Raw genomic sequence first — 16,850 nt, 5'->3', positions numbered from 1 at the left:
ATATTTTATCTCAGTGGGGTTGTTCCCTACTCCCTAGTTTAATCTTAAATCCAAAGGGAGTTAAGCATGTCCAAGTAGCTTTTTTTCCCACTTTATATTGCGTGTGGAAATACAGTGTTAGAAAAATCACTATCAGATACAGTGCAATTACAGAAATAGTACTTTCTAAGACAAGACAGTTTATGTCCATCATTGTCTTCCCCTCTCCCTGCCCCCTCCCCAATCCATAATCTACTTCATCAGACAGTGGGCAAATGAGGATGGGGTAAGAGTTGGAAAGTTTCTCCCTGTCTATATAGTGCTGCTCTAAAAAAAAAATTAATCCAGTGGGCTTTGATACTGCCAACTGCTAGATTTGTACTTCATATTAAAGCAAGTCTACAGTCTCATTAACTTAAACTGAACTATTCATCTGCCTTAGTCTCTTTAGAGGAGAAAAAAAAAAGCAGAACATGTTTTTACAGTACAGGAATAAAATGCTTTATTCTTTCTGTATCTTATTTTGTACAAAATATTTCAGCTCCCTAAAATAAACTACGTAACGCTTTCTCTCTCTACACTGAGATAGGAATCAAAAAAGCAAAGTCCTTTTTTGGAAGTGATATGAGATCCTCAGCTAATATAAACTGATTTACTTGCACTGAACCTCAAGCTACATTCTTTCCAAAGATCTCTGTTGCTGTGTCTCATCTAAATGTATGTGCCTGCAAGGCCTCTATTTTTTTAAACACTACTTAATGTTTAGAAATGGATTTTGAAGCATTAAAAAAATCATTTGTGGACAACAGTTTGTGGGGAGACAGGTGATGTGGAAAGTGTTAAAAAAGGCAGGCTATTCTTTTTCTTGGAGCTTGGCATACTTTTCATCATAACCATGACAAATATGTTATTGTTTTTACTGGGCCTGGATATGTAGCAACAGAAATCACTAGAGTAGACAGAGTTAAAAGAAAAAAAAAAAGGAAGGAAAAAGGAGTTAAGAGTAAGACGGAGTTACATATACTGACAGGCCAGCTCAGGAGCAGGCACAGTTTTTGGCAAATGAAGGTAGAGAGGAGACAGTAACAGGGCTTTCTACTATGCCTGTGATTACAAGGACCTGAATTGATTTCAGGTGGTAGTATATATAAATGCCTGCTAAAGAGGTACCACATATTACAGGAAAGCTATATAAAGACATTGCAAAAGTTTTCTGAGAGGAAAATTAAAATTGGGGAAAAACAACAGATCCCATGAACGTAGAAGGATGTTAAATTGTGGATTGTTTGTGTGTTTAACTCTACAAGCCTGAAGAGACTCATTCCCCCAAAGTTAGCAGAAATCCCTTTACCCACTTAGAGAGGGGGGGATTACCATTCCAGTAGTAGGTATCTCACACCTCCTTCTCGTACAAAAATAACAAGGAAGAGATGGCACCCTGCTTTGGGACTGGGATCCTAGCAGTGGGAAGAGAGTATAGTCTCACAGTTAGATTCCAGCAACAGTTGTAGTCAGACTAGCTTGACCCATTCCTTCTGAGATGCACCATTTTTGAATGCAAAATGAGGTGGTCTGCTGTCATCAACACCTGGGTGCTATTTATGCCTTTGCTTAAGTGACCATGGGTAACTGATCACTTGATGTATTTGCAAATGGTAAAATATAACTTGACTGAAACTAAGGTTTGGTCAAACATATCTAGTTTCTCCTTTCGTTTACGTTCCGTCCCTTGTATTTCTAAGTCACCCGTAGGAATATTGTTTTGTCCCAGCCTTTTGGAAGAATATTCCCTGACTGGTTGAGGAATCAAAGCAGGCTGACTAGTACAGCAGTGAAAAAAACCCATCCGATGGAAGGCAGCATAGCTGAGAACACAACATATTCTTACTCTGCTTTACATAGGGCAGGGTGCCAGCACTTGGAATAATGTGCATTTGGCTTGACCCACAGATTGTTGGAAGACTGCTTTTGACTGGATTAGATTTTGGATCAGACTTCTTGTGACTAATTTTTGACTTAAATGTTAGGATTGGGGTTCATGGAAAATTAGGTTAGGGCTCTGCATAGAAATTTAAAGACCAAATCAGACATCACTATGTTTTGAAGACTCTCCCATATTTCACAAATTAATCCAACTCTTATGAACTCTTAGGAGACTTGACTGTGCAGGTGTTCAGAAGTCTTACATGGTCAAGGCAGTATCCTGCGAAGTCAGATTTACACAAATAAAACCTGTAGCTGTGCATGTGTTTCTAGGGACAAGTGTTTGTTTTAAAAGAGTATTTCTCACTGAACTATCACTCTGAAACCTATTTATGACTAGTTTCCTCCTTTGCAATAGATTTTGAAGCAATCATGCACTGAGATTTTATATTTGGAGCCATCCAGTGTCTGTGTGGGAGGTAAGTTTTCATAATTTTAACATAATATTCAATTATTACAGGACTGTGATTTCTCTATTTTACCCAAAGGAAAACCCCACAAGTCTCTAGAATAAACCATCTCTTATCTAAAAAAAATCCTCAAGGAGTTTAAAAAAGATCAGATCCTTCTCTGTTGACTCATTTTTTTCCTCAGAGGAGCTGTTTTCCAGGGCCTACTACCTAGTTTAGGTGATGCATGTAAAAGTTTGACACACATTTATCTGCCCCTCTCCCCTTAGCCATGCTCTGCACTTACTCTGGTATTCAAAGCAATGATGCTTACTCTGTGACACTCACATACTATTTTACCTGTGGTCACAGAATTAAGGTCTGGGAATCCTGATAATCTATGTTCAGATAAATTCATGACAAGATTTCTAGTGCCCTGCCCCAGATCTGTTCAGTGTAAGCAGTGAAGTATTTGACTGCATTTTGTGCAGCAAGTGGTAATACATTTATTAAATAGAAGAGTCGCACAAAATTTTAAGTGCTTGTCTTCTTTCTGGGTTTCACAATCCTCACAGTTTGAGACCATTCAAAATAAGGTAGTTGCAAAACCTCCTTATTTTGATGTTTTTGTAAAAACATGGATCATCTCAATGAAATCAGTGGCCTTGGTAAACAAACTGTTTTCACTCCTCCTCTGCACAATTCACAAATAGTATGGCCCTTATGCAACTTCCAGAGAAATAGTACTAAGGAGAAATGTTTTCTTCATCTAGCACTTTAAGTGGGCCTAATCCAAGTTTGGGGAGTCTTCTTGTTATGAGACCCAGATTTCTCATTTACCAGAGTATTCACTAAGAAACTGTTTCTTACTGTACAGCTGAGCCCAAGATCCTGCTGATAGTCAGAATCAACTTCCTATTTAATAGGGCTGCCTCAGTGATAAAGATTTGTTCCCACATCTTTATTTTCCCTATTGTGACCTAACTGAAGAACGCAGTACCAGAGGTCAATTAAAAAGGAGACCTGAGCAAGTTTGAAGCATTACTGTCTTGTACTTCATTTATTAGCAATGCACTAAAGATTGGTGATTTCGGGTTTTTGCTTTTCTCTTCAGAGGAGTTTCAAGTTGTTCTTAGAGGAAGTGGATTAACCCTTGGTGGGAAAACCGATGGTATTACTTGTACATATCAAGTGAATGGAACTACAATTCGTAAGTATTGAAGTTTGATACAATCTGCCTTTATATTTCCTAATAAGTGATTTATTTTGCTTCTCATTACCTCATTTAAAATCAAAAGACAAAATATTGAAGAGGAAAAAACCAGGAAACCTCTGAGGATTAGTAAGAGGGTGCAAGTTATTTCATATCTTGCTAAGTGGTTTGAATTTGCTACCAGTTGCCATTAGCTGTAAACTGAGTGTGGTGTTTGTCAGTCCCACTGGCTGTGTGGATTTTAAAGGTTATAACTGATGTTCAAGAAAGCAGATGTTTGCTGATGAAAAAAACATCCAAGCAAGTTCCCCTTCTTGTAAAAAGACCCAGGCCCAGAAACAGGCTCTCAGCATCATTCCAAAAGGAGCTATTTTTCAAGGTGTATCTACCATGTTATCTTGGAGCATGTCTTCCCATTTTGACTGGTGTACCAGATGTATAGACATTGTGCTGTTTGTCTCATGGGTTTGCCAGGGCATGGGTGCCCTTCCATGACATGCAGTTAGTGATCTGCTCTTCCTGCAGCTCCTGCAGTAGCATAGAATAAGGCCAAGTCACAACAGTTGTTACTATTTTGTCCTTGTATTTTGAGATGGTTCATCAGCTCAGTGTCCCAGGCAGCAGTCTCCTCCAGGGGTGGGTCTCAGATCTGGAGTCCAGATCTCTAATTGGACTTCGGTTACCTGATCTATGGAAAGGAATTCTGTTTCAGAGTGACCATGGCATCTTCTACAGGCATTTTCGCTGTAGCTTTATCTGGGTTTTTTTGGGAGTAGGTGTGCAGATGGGTGGTGTTTTTAGTTTTAGGGGTTTTGTTGTTGTTGTTTTGTTTGGTTTTTTGGTTGTGGGTTGGTTTTTTTTTTTTTTTTAAATATGAGTACTCACCATGGGACAGATGTTACATTCTTTAGTTATTCTTTTGTCACTGGGGAAATTTTTCTGAGGGAAATGCTGCAGAAGTTAGAAAAGCTGTAAAAGTAATTGAGAGGTAGTGCAGACTATTTTCTTCTTGCTATCTGCTTAAGTAAGAATGCTCATGGAGAATTAAATTTTCAGCAAAATATTCAGGACTTGGTCTTCTCTTGCTCAGTGCATTAACTTGCAGCAGAGCAGATGAAAAGTCATGCCAGAATTTGGATTAGTCTCCTTGTGCTGAAGTCTCCTCCTTCCCTGAACTGGCACAAGGTAGATGATGGTGGGAAAAATGCCATTAATGGAAACCTCTGGTGGTTTTTGTATCCAGAAACTAAAGTGGATGGCTAGTATAAGTACATCCAACTTCTTTCTCTAAGCAGTATCCCTTAGAAGCAAGCCAGGCTGGAAAATTACCAAAAATGGACCTTTAGAAAAAACCCAACTAATTTTTTCCCTACCTACTGTCTGATTTTTATATTAGCCTGTCTTAAATTCCTACCCAACTGAACATGTGTTTCCAGTACATTTTCTTCCTTACTTTGGATAGCATATATACTTGAATGGGCTGCCAATCTCTCCTGACTGTTAAATACCTAAAATAATTTTGAAGAATAACAGAATAGCACAGTAGTTCTGGATAAAGGCAACCTATGTAAATAAATTCTGCTTGTATAAATTTCTTTTCAGCTTCAATTGAAATTGTCACCTTTGTTTCCTGTTAAACTACCGCTTGTTAAACTTGTTGCATAAATTAGCTTCATAGAGCTAGAATCTGGAATGTGGCAAAATTATTGCTGTAGTTGTGTATTTATTATCATGGTGTACTTTCTTGCTTGGAGAAGTGGGGAAACGGACTAGTTTAGTTTCAGGTGAATAAAATTAATTTCACACTATCTAGGGTAAATAATTGAGACATTAGTTACTTGACCTGAAGATAATTAGAACTTCAGTTCCAATTTAAGTAGGTGGTTTGCAAGTCATCAGGACACCTTAGTTCTATTCCTGCTTTGCTCCTGAGTTATTTACCATGAGCAGTCTCCTCTACACCCCAGTCTGTCCATCTGGGAAATTACAATAGCACATGCCTTCTTCACATGAGTGTTTTGAGGCTTGCATCAATACAGTTATGTTTGTAGTGGCATTCGTAGCATTCAAGAACTTCTGATGGAGTGTGTTAAGGTACTGGTGGGGATAAGGACCTGGAAGAGTTAAGGAGGGATTTAGCCGTTTTCCATAAGCATCACAAAGGTAAACCTATTCTGTCCTGCTGGTGGGTGGCTACTATCATACTGTAAGTTTGGGCATTATTTAGTAGCAATGCTAGCAGCATACACCAAATAGGCTTACGGTACTTAATGACCGGTAGGTTGCAGTGCTGTTCAAATTTGGGGTTGTACTGTGCTGCCAACAATAGCCCCTAGGAACTTGGATTTTGATGTGCTCCATGCTACAGGTGGGGGGATGAATCCACAGTGAATGGTGTCCAGAGGAAGCTGGGAAAGATGGGCTGAAGTTCAGAACACAAGCTGTAAGGAAGGACAGAAAGCTTCAGTTTGTTAACATCTACAGGAAAAGAAGATTAGTCAATTGTTAAGTATGGGCTGCTGCAGCGCTGAAAATAATGAACTGGGTTCTCCCAGTCCACTGAGAACAAGAGGCAACAGGCTTCAAATTCTGCAGCAGGTCTAGGGGAGGTATTAGGAAAATGGTTCTCACTGTAAACATTTCTCAGGCCTAGAATAGGTTACCTAGAAAGCCTTTTAAAAGCTTAGATGAGTATCACTGAAGAATGACTGAAGCATGTCGCCATCTCTAAATGACTTTTTGAAATGTTGCCTGACACTGGTTTCTCCGATTCTCTGATTGTTGTCTTTTATAGCTGTGCGACCTGTATGTCTGCTTTGCCATGGTAGAAATAACTATACTTGGACAGGAGGAAGCCCCCAGATACTTGTTAGCATCTGATGTGAGAAAGTCCAACTAGATCTCTGGGCTTTTTTTTTTTTGTTTTTTCTTGCCTTCAGGAAGGGGTGTGCTAAAGCACACAAAGGGCGTGGAATGGCATAGTGATGTATTTATTATATGTCACAGTGTAAAAACCCAATCTGCTGTATGGGGTCTTGCTGGAGGCCTGCTACAACTGACCAAGGTTCTCATCTTCAGCAATGGACAATAGCAAATTTTAGGGAGTAGTATAGGAAGGAAATAGGGAAATTTTATGTGATCCTTCCTCTGATATGCAAGCTCATTCTCTACAGCTCTGTGCTGGGCTCCAAGCACTTTTGTCTCAGAGGAAACCTAAAAGAGAACAGTGGAGCTAGGATGGCCAAAAAGGCAGGAAAGGGTGCTTTGAGTAATAGTAGTAGGAAGGAGACAGTCCCAAAGAAAGGAAAATTATTCCCTTGCCATTGCATTCTCCTCTATGAAAAACTGTCAGTCTCTCAGCAGAACCCTCACCATTTGAGGGCATAACAGAGGGCACTTGCATTATGATATAGTTTAATGTTAAGAGTTCCCCTTACTGATAGACTGGGTTCTGCTTTGGGACCAGCCTCGGAGCAAACCGTTACTTTGTCAGTTCTTCCGATTTTAAAAGATGCATTTGGCATGTTTCTCTTTTTGCATTTATAAAGAACCATTACCAAATGCTAGAAAGGAAACCTGCCAAATGTAGCTGTGGGATAGAAAAATAATCTATAAAACATACCATTAAGACAAAAACATATGGCAATGTGCTAATCCCTCTTCCCCACCTCACAACTAGCCCCAAATCTAGGCCAAGCAGTCAGTGCAGATTATAGCACATAAGAAAAGCTCATTTATGCTAACAGCTCCTCCTTCAGCTGCCCCTGAACTACTTGTATGTCTGCCTGTTCCCTAAACGCAGGACAGAATCATCTCCATGTTTATCTGGCAGATCATTTATCTGCTCTCACCCCTAAATCAGGAAATAGTCCATGCTCGCAGGAGCAGCTCCAATACAGAAATTAACAGTCCTACTGTGGGGAAGTTTGGGAGGATGGGTCTGCATACAAGAGCAGAATTTTTCTCTGCACCAAACTCATGAAGTAAAAGAACTCCCTCCTCTCTTTTTCACAACTGCAGAAAAGGAGCGTTCTGCTGGACATGGTGCTGTAAGTTTTAAGGGATTTGCAAACAGCTAGAGACTCAAAAGCATGCGAAACAGTGGGGAAATACACACTCCAATAGCAATGGATAAAATAGTCCTTGAATGTAATGCACGTGGTTGGAGATAATTAGAAACAAACCTTTACCTTCCAAATGTTAGGAAACCCCCAATAACACTCTCACTCTTTGCAAAAATGGTCTCTATTCTAGAAAATTCTCTCTTTGGAAGAGCATGAGCTGACTTGAGTAAAATAAAGTAAGCAATGTAATGTTGGCTCACACTCATATTTAAAGCCAGCTCTGGGTTTGCATGTTCAAGGTGCAGCTTTAAAAAAGCAGCAGCTTTATTCCCTAACTTGAGCCTGCCTTGATTGCAAGTTCCAGACATTACCAAAGCAGTAACCAGCATACTGTGAGAAGGGAAGGGACTTCATAGCATGTTCACACATCAGCTTCTCATTGAAGCAGTACAGTATATTAAGCTCATGTGATTTGTTTTTTCAGATGAAAAACCAAAAACCGTGGAATCTGATTTTTTGCTCTGCCCTGCGCCAATCCTATACAAAAGCGGACAGTAAGTACTTGAAGCAAATGTCATCCCATGTTTTGCTAGAATTGGACCCATTATTGCTGATGTTAATCATGAGGGGTTTTGGCTAGAGGCAGTCTTTTGTTGTTTTTACTGGGGGTGGTCTGTTGTTGCTTTTTTTTTTTCCTTCCATTCTTGTGTTATTTCCCTGGTGTATTTGCCAGCTTTGGAATGGGCTTTAAATAGTCATCTGTGACCAAACCAATTTGGACAGTGCCTTAAAAATGAATATTCAGCCAGTTTATTAAGCACTGAAAAGGTCTGGCTTGTCATAAGTTTTATGCAGATTAGCTGTTTTAACAGGGCATAATATGCTCTCTTCTGGATAATCTTTAGGCTCACTGTTAAATAGATTACATTATCACTGACACTTACAAGCTATTATTAAAATTATGTGTCAAGATGCGTACCACTGCTCAACATGTAATGATAAAATGAGGCACTAATTTAACAACGGCAGCTATCTCATAACAGCACTGTGGCTAAACTGGAGTTCTAGCCTTATTCTACGTGTCACTGGCCATGGCTGCACATTACTTCTGGCCCTCTGCGAACTAATCCTTCCCTCCTTCTCTCAAATTCAGACATGCCCTAGGCTTTTAAGATCACTTCAACTTCGTTGTTCAGGTTTGTGAAATTCTAAGCTAATCAGAAGTCAGAAAACTGCATGTCAGATCTTGGCCCTGTAGGCGGGCAAAAGCTTTCAGGCTGTTGACTTTCTCCCTGTTTTGCAAGTAGTTCTTAGAGAGTTATTTGGGATGAGGTTAATATTAATCCAGTAGGAAGCACAGCAGCTCGTTACAGTTCTGCACTGTCATTTTTCTGTGGCAGTTCTTCACAGTGTAAGAAATTAAACATATTGCACAGATGATTTTCAGTAGTTACTTTTCTGAGTTAAGGAACAATCAACCATGCCAGTTGTGCTGTAAGACTGATAACAAAACCTCAAATACACATCTGTTTTGTGCATTAAATGGCAACAACGAGGAGAAAAGTTGGAAAGTAGTAGAATTAAAAAACTTCAGTGATTAACCCCAATGGAAGAAGTGGGGTGAATCACTGCAGAGGAGCTGCATCATAACCTCAGTGCAGCAGCCAGAGCTCCCCTCTGAGCAGCAAGTGCTGGTTTATGTCAGTGCAGGGAAAACAAGCATGGAGAAAAGTGACATGGAGAGCAGAGGAAGGGGATGCATTTTTAATGCTGTTATGTTTTCCTTATACTCAAGTTGTCTTTTCATAGCTATGCGCAATGTTGATCTTGTCTTGTGTGCAGCAGGAGTTTGCTAGATCTGTGTGCCTTTATTACACAGTGCAGTTGCACCAGTTTTGGTTGAGCTAGGCTGCATGTGGTTGTGTGCCAATTGTACAACAAAACATCTGTAACAAACTGCTGTCTTAGCTAAAACAAATCAGCAACATGTGCAGCTGTAAAAGAACTAATTTTGTCATCAGAACAACCTAAATCAGTCAGGTTAAGAACCCCTCCTCTTCCTGCCAAGTATTTCAGTGGAGTTACCTTACAACACAAGAGCAGTAGCAGATTAGACCCCCAGTATTAAGCACCCAAAGACCTGAAGCTGTAAATGCTTTTCTACACACTGTTAGTCTGAGAGTATGTAAACAACCTATCCTGCCAAATCGATGTGAAATGCATGGCATATTTATATAGACTAAAGCATGGTGGAAGTTATTTGAACAAGCTGCATTTTTTTCTAACTCTGTGAAGAGCTTGTTTGGCCTGTGAAGCATTACTGAAAAAGACAACTCACCATACTGTAGTTGCAGTGTAGATCAAGCACCTGTTCTTCTCAGCAGCGTTTGTAAGAAAGAATGCATGAACAATACACATGAAATTGTTGTATGGGTTTGCAGGAAAAAAAATAATTTTCAAAAGTTTCTATGTGAAATATACTTCCATAACCTGATATTGAAGTAGTTACAGCTTTGGCCCAGAGATAAACAGTTTACTATGCAGAAGACTGACAGCTATGAAAGATATGTACATACTTGAACTCTTGACTTTCCATTGGCACAGCTCAGCCTATTGCTGGATAACTCCCAGTAATTCCTCATGTAGTGGATCTAATATTAGTCCCTAATGTAGCAACAATCCGTCTGCTCTTTTTCTAGTGCTGTTTTCAGTGGAATTAAGAGCAACACAAGCAGACAAAGTTAGCTTTGTGACTATGGTATGTGATGTGAAGCTTTGTTTCTGGGTAAACAGTAAAGACTCAACAGGTTTCATTGTATTTCATTTCATTGGAGACACTTCTTGACTGATAAATTTGCAGTTTTCACATGCAGAAAAATAGAAACCCATGTGGAATAGATAAAATGCCAAAGTACCCAAGATGTTGGATTGGTAAACCCCTGGTCTCCTGGACTTATGCCACTGTATATTTCTACTTTCTTTCCAGCTGCTGGCTGCATTTAGTTAGGAGCCTCCAAAATGCCAGCTGTAGATTTAACCAAGCATTCTTTCCAAACCCTGTTTTTTCACAGTACCATGTAGCAGATGGATGTGGTATCCTTAGGTTATGTGACAACATGGCTATGCTGCTTGTGCCATTTAAAATACCTTTTTGTCATGCCACTTCTGAAGTGCAAAATTACATGGTCTGCTTACAAAACCAACTCATTTTAAAAGGCCCTTAATTAGCTAATAGATGAGAATTAGTTGAGATTTCTACATAGGCAACCTATGCATTATAAAAAAATGTTAGAAAGCATTGAAGTAATCCAGAAAGGAAAAGTACTATGTATACTCTGCAGGAAGAATATGAGGAGACAAACCCAACTTGAATTGTTTTGCTTCATGTGCTTTGAGAGATCACTAATATGCTGTGAGGGTAACATTACAACTAAGCTAGTTTAGTAAAAAGGACTCAGGTTCTACTGCATTGACCATTTAAAAGCCATATATTATTAGTGTCTCAATATTTGAAAAAAGTTGGCTCCCCTTTTTAGCTCAGACTTGAATTTGCTGTCTTGCCACAACTCAAGGGAATCAAACCAAATCAGATTTGACACTTCTTTGTTACTTCAGATGTTTCTGTAGTCATTGTACTTTGGAAAGAAAACTGGGCCCTTGTCTTTTTGAAAGACCAGTACAGGAAAAACTTGCTATATTTTTTATAATTCTACCTTGTTATGCTACCTTCTCTTTTTTCTCCTCATTTTGCTTAAATTTCTTTGGGTACACATTCAGAAAATGTATGTGTAGGCTTGACTTGACAAACAGATGGCTTTTGTTCCTTGAAGCCAGTGGTAAAATCCCCTCTGCCTTCAATGGAAAGACTTATCAGAACAATATCAATTTCTCTTACTTCCTGAACATTTACAATTTTTTTTTTTTATTTGATGACTGGATGACAATAGTAAGAGTTTAAACTATCACAACAATACAATATTTTACTGAAATATTTGTAGTGCATATTTACTTGTCTACTACTTAACTATCTCAGTTTGTTTAGAGTAAGAGATTTTGAATTTGCTGGTGCCTACTGAAAAAATCCAATTTGATCTTGTGCAGATACTCATCTAAGCAAAGCAAGAAAGGTTAGGTCTAGGCTAGGTGGTAAATTATTCAAAATGAACCAACAGGCTGAGAAGTACAGGGTTTTTTTAATGCACTTTAAACAGTGTTGCTGGCCAGCTTCCACATTTATGCGTCCTGCATTTGAATTCATACAGTGTTTACTTCAAGATTATCTCATAAAATGAAGTGAGCATTTACCCCTCAGTCGAAGAAGATAAGTTTCTCATAACTGGAAACACATTCACTAACTTAATCTGAGCACATGTACAAGAAGTTGGTCATGTGTTTCAAAACACCAACACAGAAGGGCAAACGTCAGGTTAAGTGGGATCACTGTTTTCCTTTAAGTATCATATAGTTTGCATCTCTCAGTTGAGTGACATTTTGACACCATTGTGATGGATGGCATTTGACCCTACTTATCTGAGGGATGCCCTAGGACCAAAGTGGGCTGTAACTTTCTCTTTGGGCTTCTAAGCTTAAGGAATAACAAAGCCAAAAAGGACAAATCCAAACATGAACTTGAGTGCAAGTGAAACCTTGCTTGCAATTACCTCAAATTCATGATCAGATCTCATGCAGAGATGGCGCAGTCTACAGTACTGGTTTTTAATGACCTTATTTGCCCTCTATTCACATCATGTTGGCTTCAGCTTGCATATATCCCTTCCCACATCCTGTCCAATATGAACAGCTGGTGGGACTTAAAGAGCAAAGATTAAATAGGAATTATTTTTGTGTGGTAGGAAAGAAAATTACCACACTTATATTCCCAAATTCTTAGCTGCCTCCAGTTCCAAAGTAGCTGACTTAAGTTTACTCTCCAGTATGCAGTTTACTTGAAACAAAGCACCCAACAATGCATAAAATAATGTCAGCAATCATTTTATTTTTTTTAGTGTATTGCTAGTAGTAAGAGCTCTTGGCAACATCACAAGTCCCCAAGTTTAGCGGTAACTTTAAATGTATTTCCTATCCAGTCATTCCAATAAGGAGTTACTGAGGGAAAAATTAACCTTACTGGACAAGTCTTACAAGAGTCTGAACGTAATTGGAGAATAAATAGCTTAGACTCTTAAAACTGTAAGAAAATGTAGGAACTTTTGTCCTAGAAAGAAAAGTGGGAAATGATCACTAGGACTAAGCACATTGCTTTATGTTTCTGAGCAGCAAATGCTACCTTGAGACATGCTTTTATTTGCCTCTTAACCAGACTTCTCACAGGAGGAGCTTGTGTCATTCAAGCCTTTGTTCTTCCTGTTGACAGCAGCTGCTTTGCTTGTTTTACTCTCATTTATGAATGGGATGGCAGCTCAGGGGGAATTCAGAAACACAGTGTTGTGTAGTTTCGGCACCGACACTTCTCAGGTCTTTAGATTTTAATATTCTTTTATTTCTGATTTATTACTGATTTCCTTTTGATCCTGTCTTTACAACTCAGACATCATCCCTTATCCCTTTGGAATGAAAAGATGAGGGAAGAAAGTAACCATCTCCTTACTTTATGTAGCACCTTCAGCCTTTAAATAACCTATTTCAGGAACTAGCTTAGGCACGCCTGTGTCATCTTCTTAACAAGTTTCTCGACTTCTCTATAGATGAAAACTATTTTCGGGGTTCCACTTTTGAAACCATTTTTAGGAAAGAAATAGGTTTTTTTTCCACAGCAGGAAGTAAGTCCTGTAATGTTTAGCAATGCTATCTGGCTCTTTGTATCTGACAGTTTGTATTACCTACCCTCTATTTTTGTTTGAGCTAGTGCTAAAACAAGCTTAATTTCCTTTCTTTTTTGTACCCTGTGATAGCCTGAATGCAGGAAAGAGTTTTCTCTCTCTGGCCAAAGTTTTGGTAATATGATCTTCATCTCTGAGGTATAGATTTAGGGCAGAATTAGCAGCTCTGCTTTTTGCTGTGGATCACATTCAGGGCTGAGGACAATGAGAATTAACCACAAGCCTCACATTAAACATGACTTTGAGAGATCTTACAATAGGGTCTTTAAGGAAAGCCAAGGTTCTGTCTTCTGGAAGAGCTTGTAGCTCTCTGCAGTTGGAGAAGTAGACTTGTGAATCCAGTGCATTTCTTCCTATGGGTTTCTAACAAATTAATGTAAAAACAGTTGCATATAGAACTGTACTGTTGGAGTCCGTTTAAAACATATTGTTGCAGTTTACAGGATGTACCAAGAAGCTCCTGCTCACTACTTTGGGGGCCTTGAACATTCTCTACAGCAGCTGTGCAGGCAAAAACTAGAACTAGCTAGGAGTTCACACCCAAGTTGTCATTGGCACTCTTGCCCTCAGTTTCTGCCTCCCTGGGAAACAATCTCAATACAAAGAGGAAGCACATGCTTCTTAATTAATTCTAGGTGCTTTGAGTGATAGATGTTTCCATGACAGTGGAACAGTGGTACATCTGAGTCTTGCTTTCTGGTTTCAAAGTGTCATTTTTATTCATACCAGCACCAGGTTTAAGAGGAAGAGCATTGGACGCATGAAAGCAAACAGACACAGTGAAGATGAATGGGCTGTGGGCTTCATCCTGCAAATATCTCATTTGGTTTCTAGACAGCTGCTCTCATTCGAGAGCAGCTGAAAGGTGTTCTACAAAATGGTTGTCATGGCAGGCTTCTAACAAAGGATCCTAACTATTCCCCCCCTGCCCTGACTAGCCCAAAGATAGAGCATATTATGCCTTTATTCCATCCACTGCTGCTTGTCACATGAACCTGGGAGCCAGAATCTTAAAAATTACTTTTGAATTTCATCTCTTGGGGAACAAGAGCATGCTACATTGACCATCAATATTTCCAAGTTCATTATGCAAGCAGAATGCCATGCAAGTGCTTGCATCTTCAGGGATACATACAATATATGCAGAAGTAGTGAAGCAATCCTGTTTCAAGTTTGACTTGACTATACTAAGAAAAAAGACTTTCTCCACTGTTAATTCCCTTTTCTCCAACACCTGTAGGTCCTTAAACAAGCCTCCCTGCTTCCTCCCATATGATAGTATACTTGCAGTATTAAGAGACACATAGTTAAGGCACCTGGAGCACTGCAGTTTTTCATAAATACACTGTGATCAGATTTCATAAATCTGTTTTTTACTGCAGCTTTTCCCCCTCTTTTTCTTGTGGTTGATAATGGCTCTAAAGAAGTAAAGCAGTGTTTAAGAAGTGATGTTTTGTAAAGTGACTAATGTTTAATCTGTTTGCCTAATCAACTTCTGGCTAATAATTCTAACCCATTAAGTAGCTAGTTAGTACATGTTTTGAATAAACACATCTGGTCCTGCAATGAGTGAAGGTTCTGCCTGTGTGTGGGTGACAGATGTGATGGTAGTTTCCCCAGTGCTCTCTTTTAAATAATTAACAGCACACTGGTGAAGTAGCCTTAGACAGGCAGCCTCAAAGCCAGCTGTATAGTCTCAGAGCTGTGTCTGTGGACATGTGCCTTATCTCCTTAGTCTGCTCCAGCTATTACATTCCCTCTTCTTTGGTATTTCAAAAGCTACATGTAGCTCTAAGAAACACCCTTTTAAATAACACTGGACTCTTGGCTTCTGGTCTGAAAGGCAGCAGGAGAACAAGAAATAATATGTCAGGCCACCCAAGGGGCAAATCGTTTTGAATTCACAAGCCTTGCAGATTGATCTCTCTTACCAAACAAAGGGCATTTGAAACAGTCCTGCCCTGCTGTTTCATTACATGGAGTTGCTGGACTAGGTTTGGGAACAACCTTCTTTTGAAGAAAATGTCATCTTGTGGTAGCCTACTTCTTTATGTGGTCAATAACTTCCTAGGCTGGAACAGCTGGTAATTCTTATTGATCTCAAAAGTGAGAAAAGCTAAGATTAGTTACATGCAGAAGAGATCATTTCTTCCAACTCAGCTGTCATTTTGTTTTTCAGATTTTGGCTTTTTGTGGTAGGGCTGTTTAAAGTTATTTTTTTTCCAGACAGAGGGAGGAATTATGTCAGTAAATTAAATAAACAGCAGGATATTTTGCAAGAGGCTAATTTGCACAAATATTACTTCTTAAAAATGAGACTTGAGTTCTTGCTTACCAAGGGGCAAGGTAAGATTTATTCCTACTTTTGGGGGGTCTGTGAACCCTGATCATTCTGTGCCTATACCATAATGGTTAACATGCAGCTGTCATTAGTTCTAGTGATACAGGCTCAGTCTGTGACCTTTGTTTTGTAAGGCATCAACAATAGCACAGCTGCCCCCGCATAGTTGAGATCTCAAACCTGCAATTTGGCAAGAGGAACAGAACAAATTGGATAAATACACATAAACACATTGTGAAGGAAGGGAAAACAGAACAGAATGAACCAGAGCATCATCCTACAACTTGTTTGATAGGGATGATTTAAGTAGGCATATGGTATAGTTAAATGTGCTTTCAAAAACATTGGCCCGATTCTTCAAGCAAATATGAAATAAATATCTAAATAGAAAGAGAGCTGATACAGTATCATTAGTTCTCTCAAAGGAGGCATATGAATGCCTTTGGAAATGTGTGCGAGTGGGGGCTGGGCGTGAATGATAAGCAGATTTACATTCCCACACAAAAAGTGTCATTAACTTATTGTTAAGATTACACAGTTGTACTTCCTTCTCACACTGCAAGCATTAAAAAAAGCAAGCAGGCAATAAGCTAATATTTAGACCTAACCCAGCACCAATTTTCACATCTTATTAGCTCAGTGTTGGCATAACAGACCACCACAGCCACTGTAATACCTCTCACACACAGAGTTTCCATCCAACAGTCATGCTGCCTACAACGCACATATTTAAGAACTGAAAATCACTGCTGTGCTCATCCTACGTTGTGACCTTTCAATGCTGTGTTATTTAGTAACTCGATAACAATTTTAAGTTAAAATTAGGCTTTGTCTTTCTGCATTCCTTTTACCAGATGGAAAGAAAATACGAAGTAGATAAGCTAAGAAATTCTGAATATGTTATTACAAAGTAAGTCTAAACATATATTTAAATGATGCTCTTCACAAGTCACGCCAGGTATATCTCCCACATAAACTGCATGCAAATACTCAAAACCATGTGATTTCCAGAGTATGTAGATAAACATATGAGATGACCTG

At 39.1% G+C, this 16,850-nt stretch overlaps 1 protein-coding gene across 2 annotated transcripts in view; it reads left to right on the top strand.

The window, feature by feature from the left end:
• Positions 1-16,850, top strand: part of ANTXR2 (ANTXR cell adhesion molecule 2) — a 119,540-nt gene that overhangs the window by 29,425 nt on the left and 73,265 nt on the right. For both annotated transcript variants that reach the window (XM_074905363.1, XM_074905362.1), the window contains exons 8-10: positions 2,321-2,381; positions 3,466-3,561; positions 8,113-8,182. In XM_074905363.1, the coding sequence (XP_074761464.1) occupies positions 2,321-2,381; positions 3,466-3,561; positions 8,113-8,182 (227 nt within the window). The remainder of the gene's footprint in view (positions 1-2,320; positions 2,382-3,465; positions 3,562-8,112; positions 8,183-16,850) is intronic.

This window comes from Athene noctua, chromosome 4 (genome assembly GCF_965140245.1).
Source record: "Athene noctua chromosome 4, bAthNoc1.hap1.1, whole genome shotgun sequence".
Lineage (NCBI taxonomy): Eukaryota > Metazoa > Chordata > Aves > Strigiformes > Strigidae > Athene > Athene noctua.
This window is presented reverse-complemented; position numbering and strand designations above follow the sequence as displayed.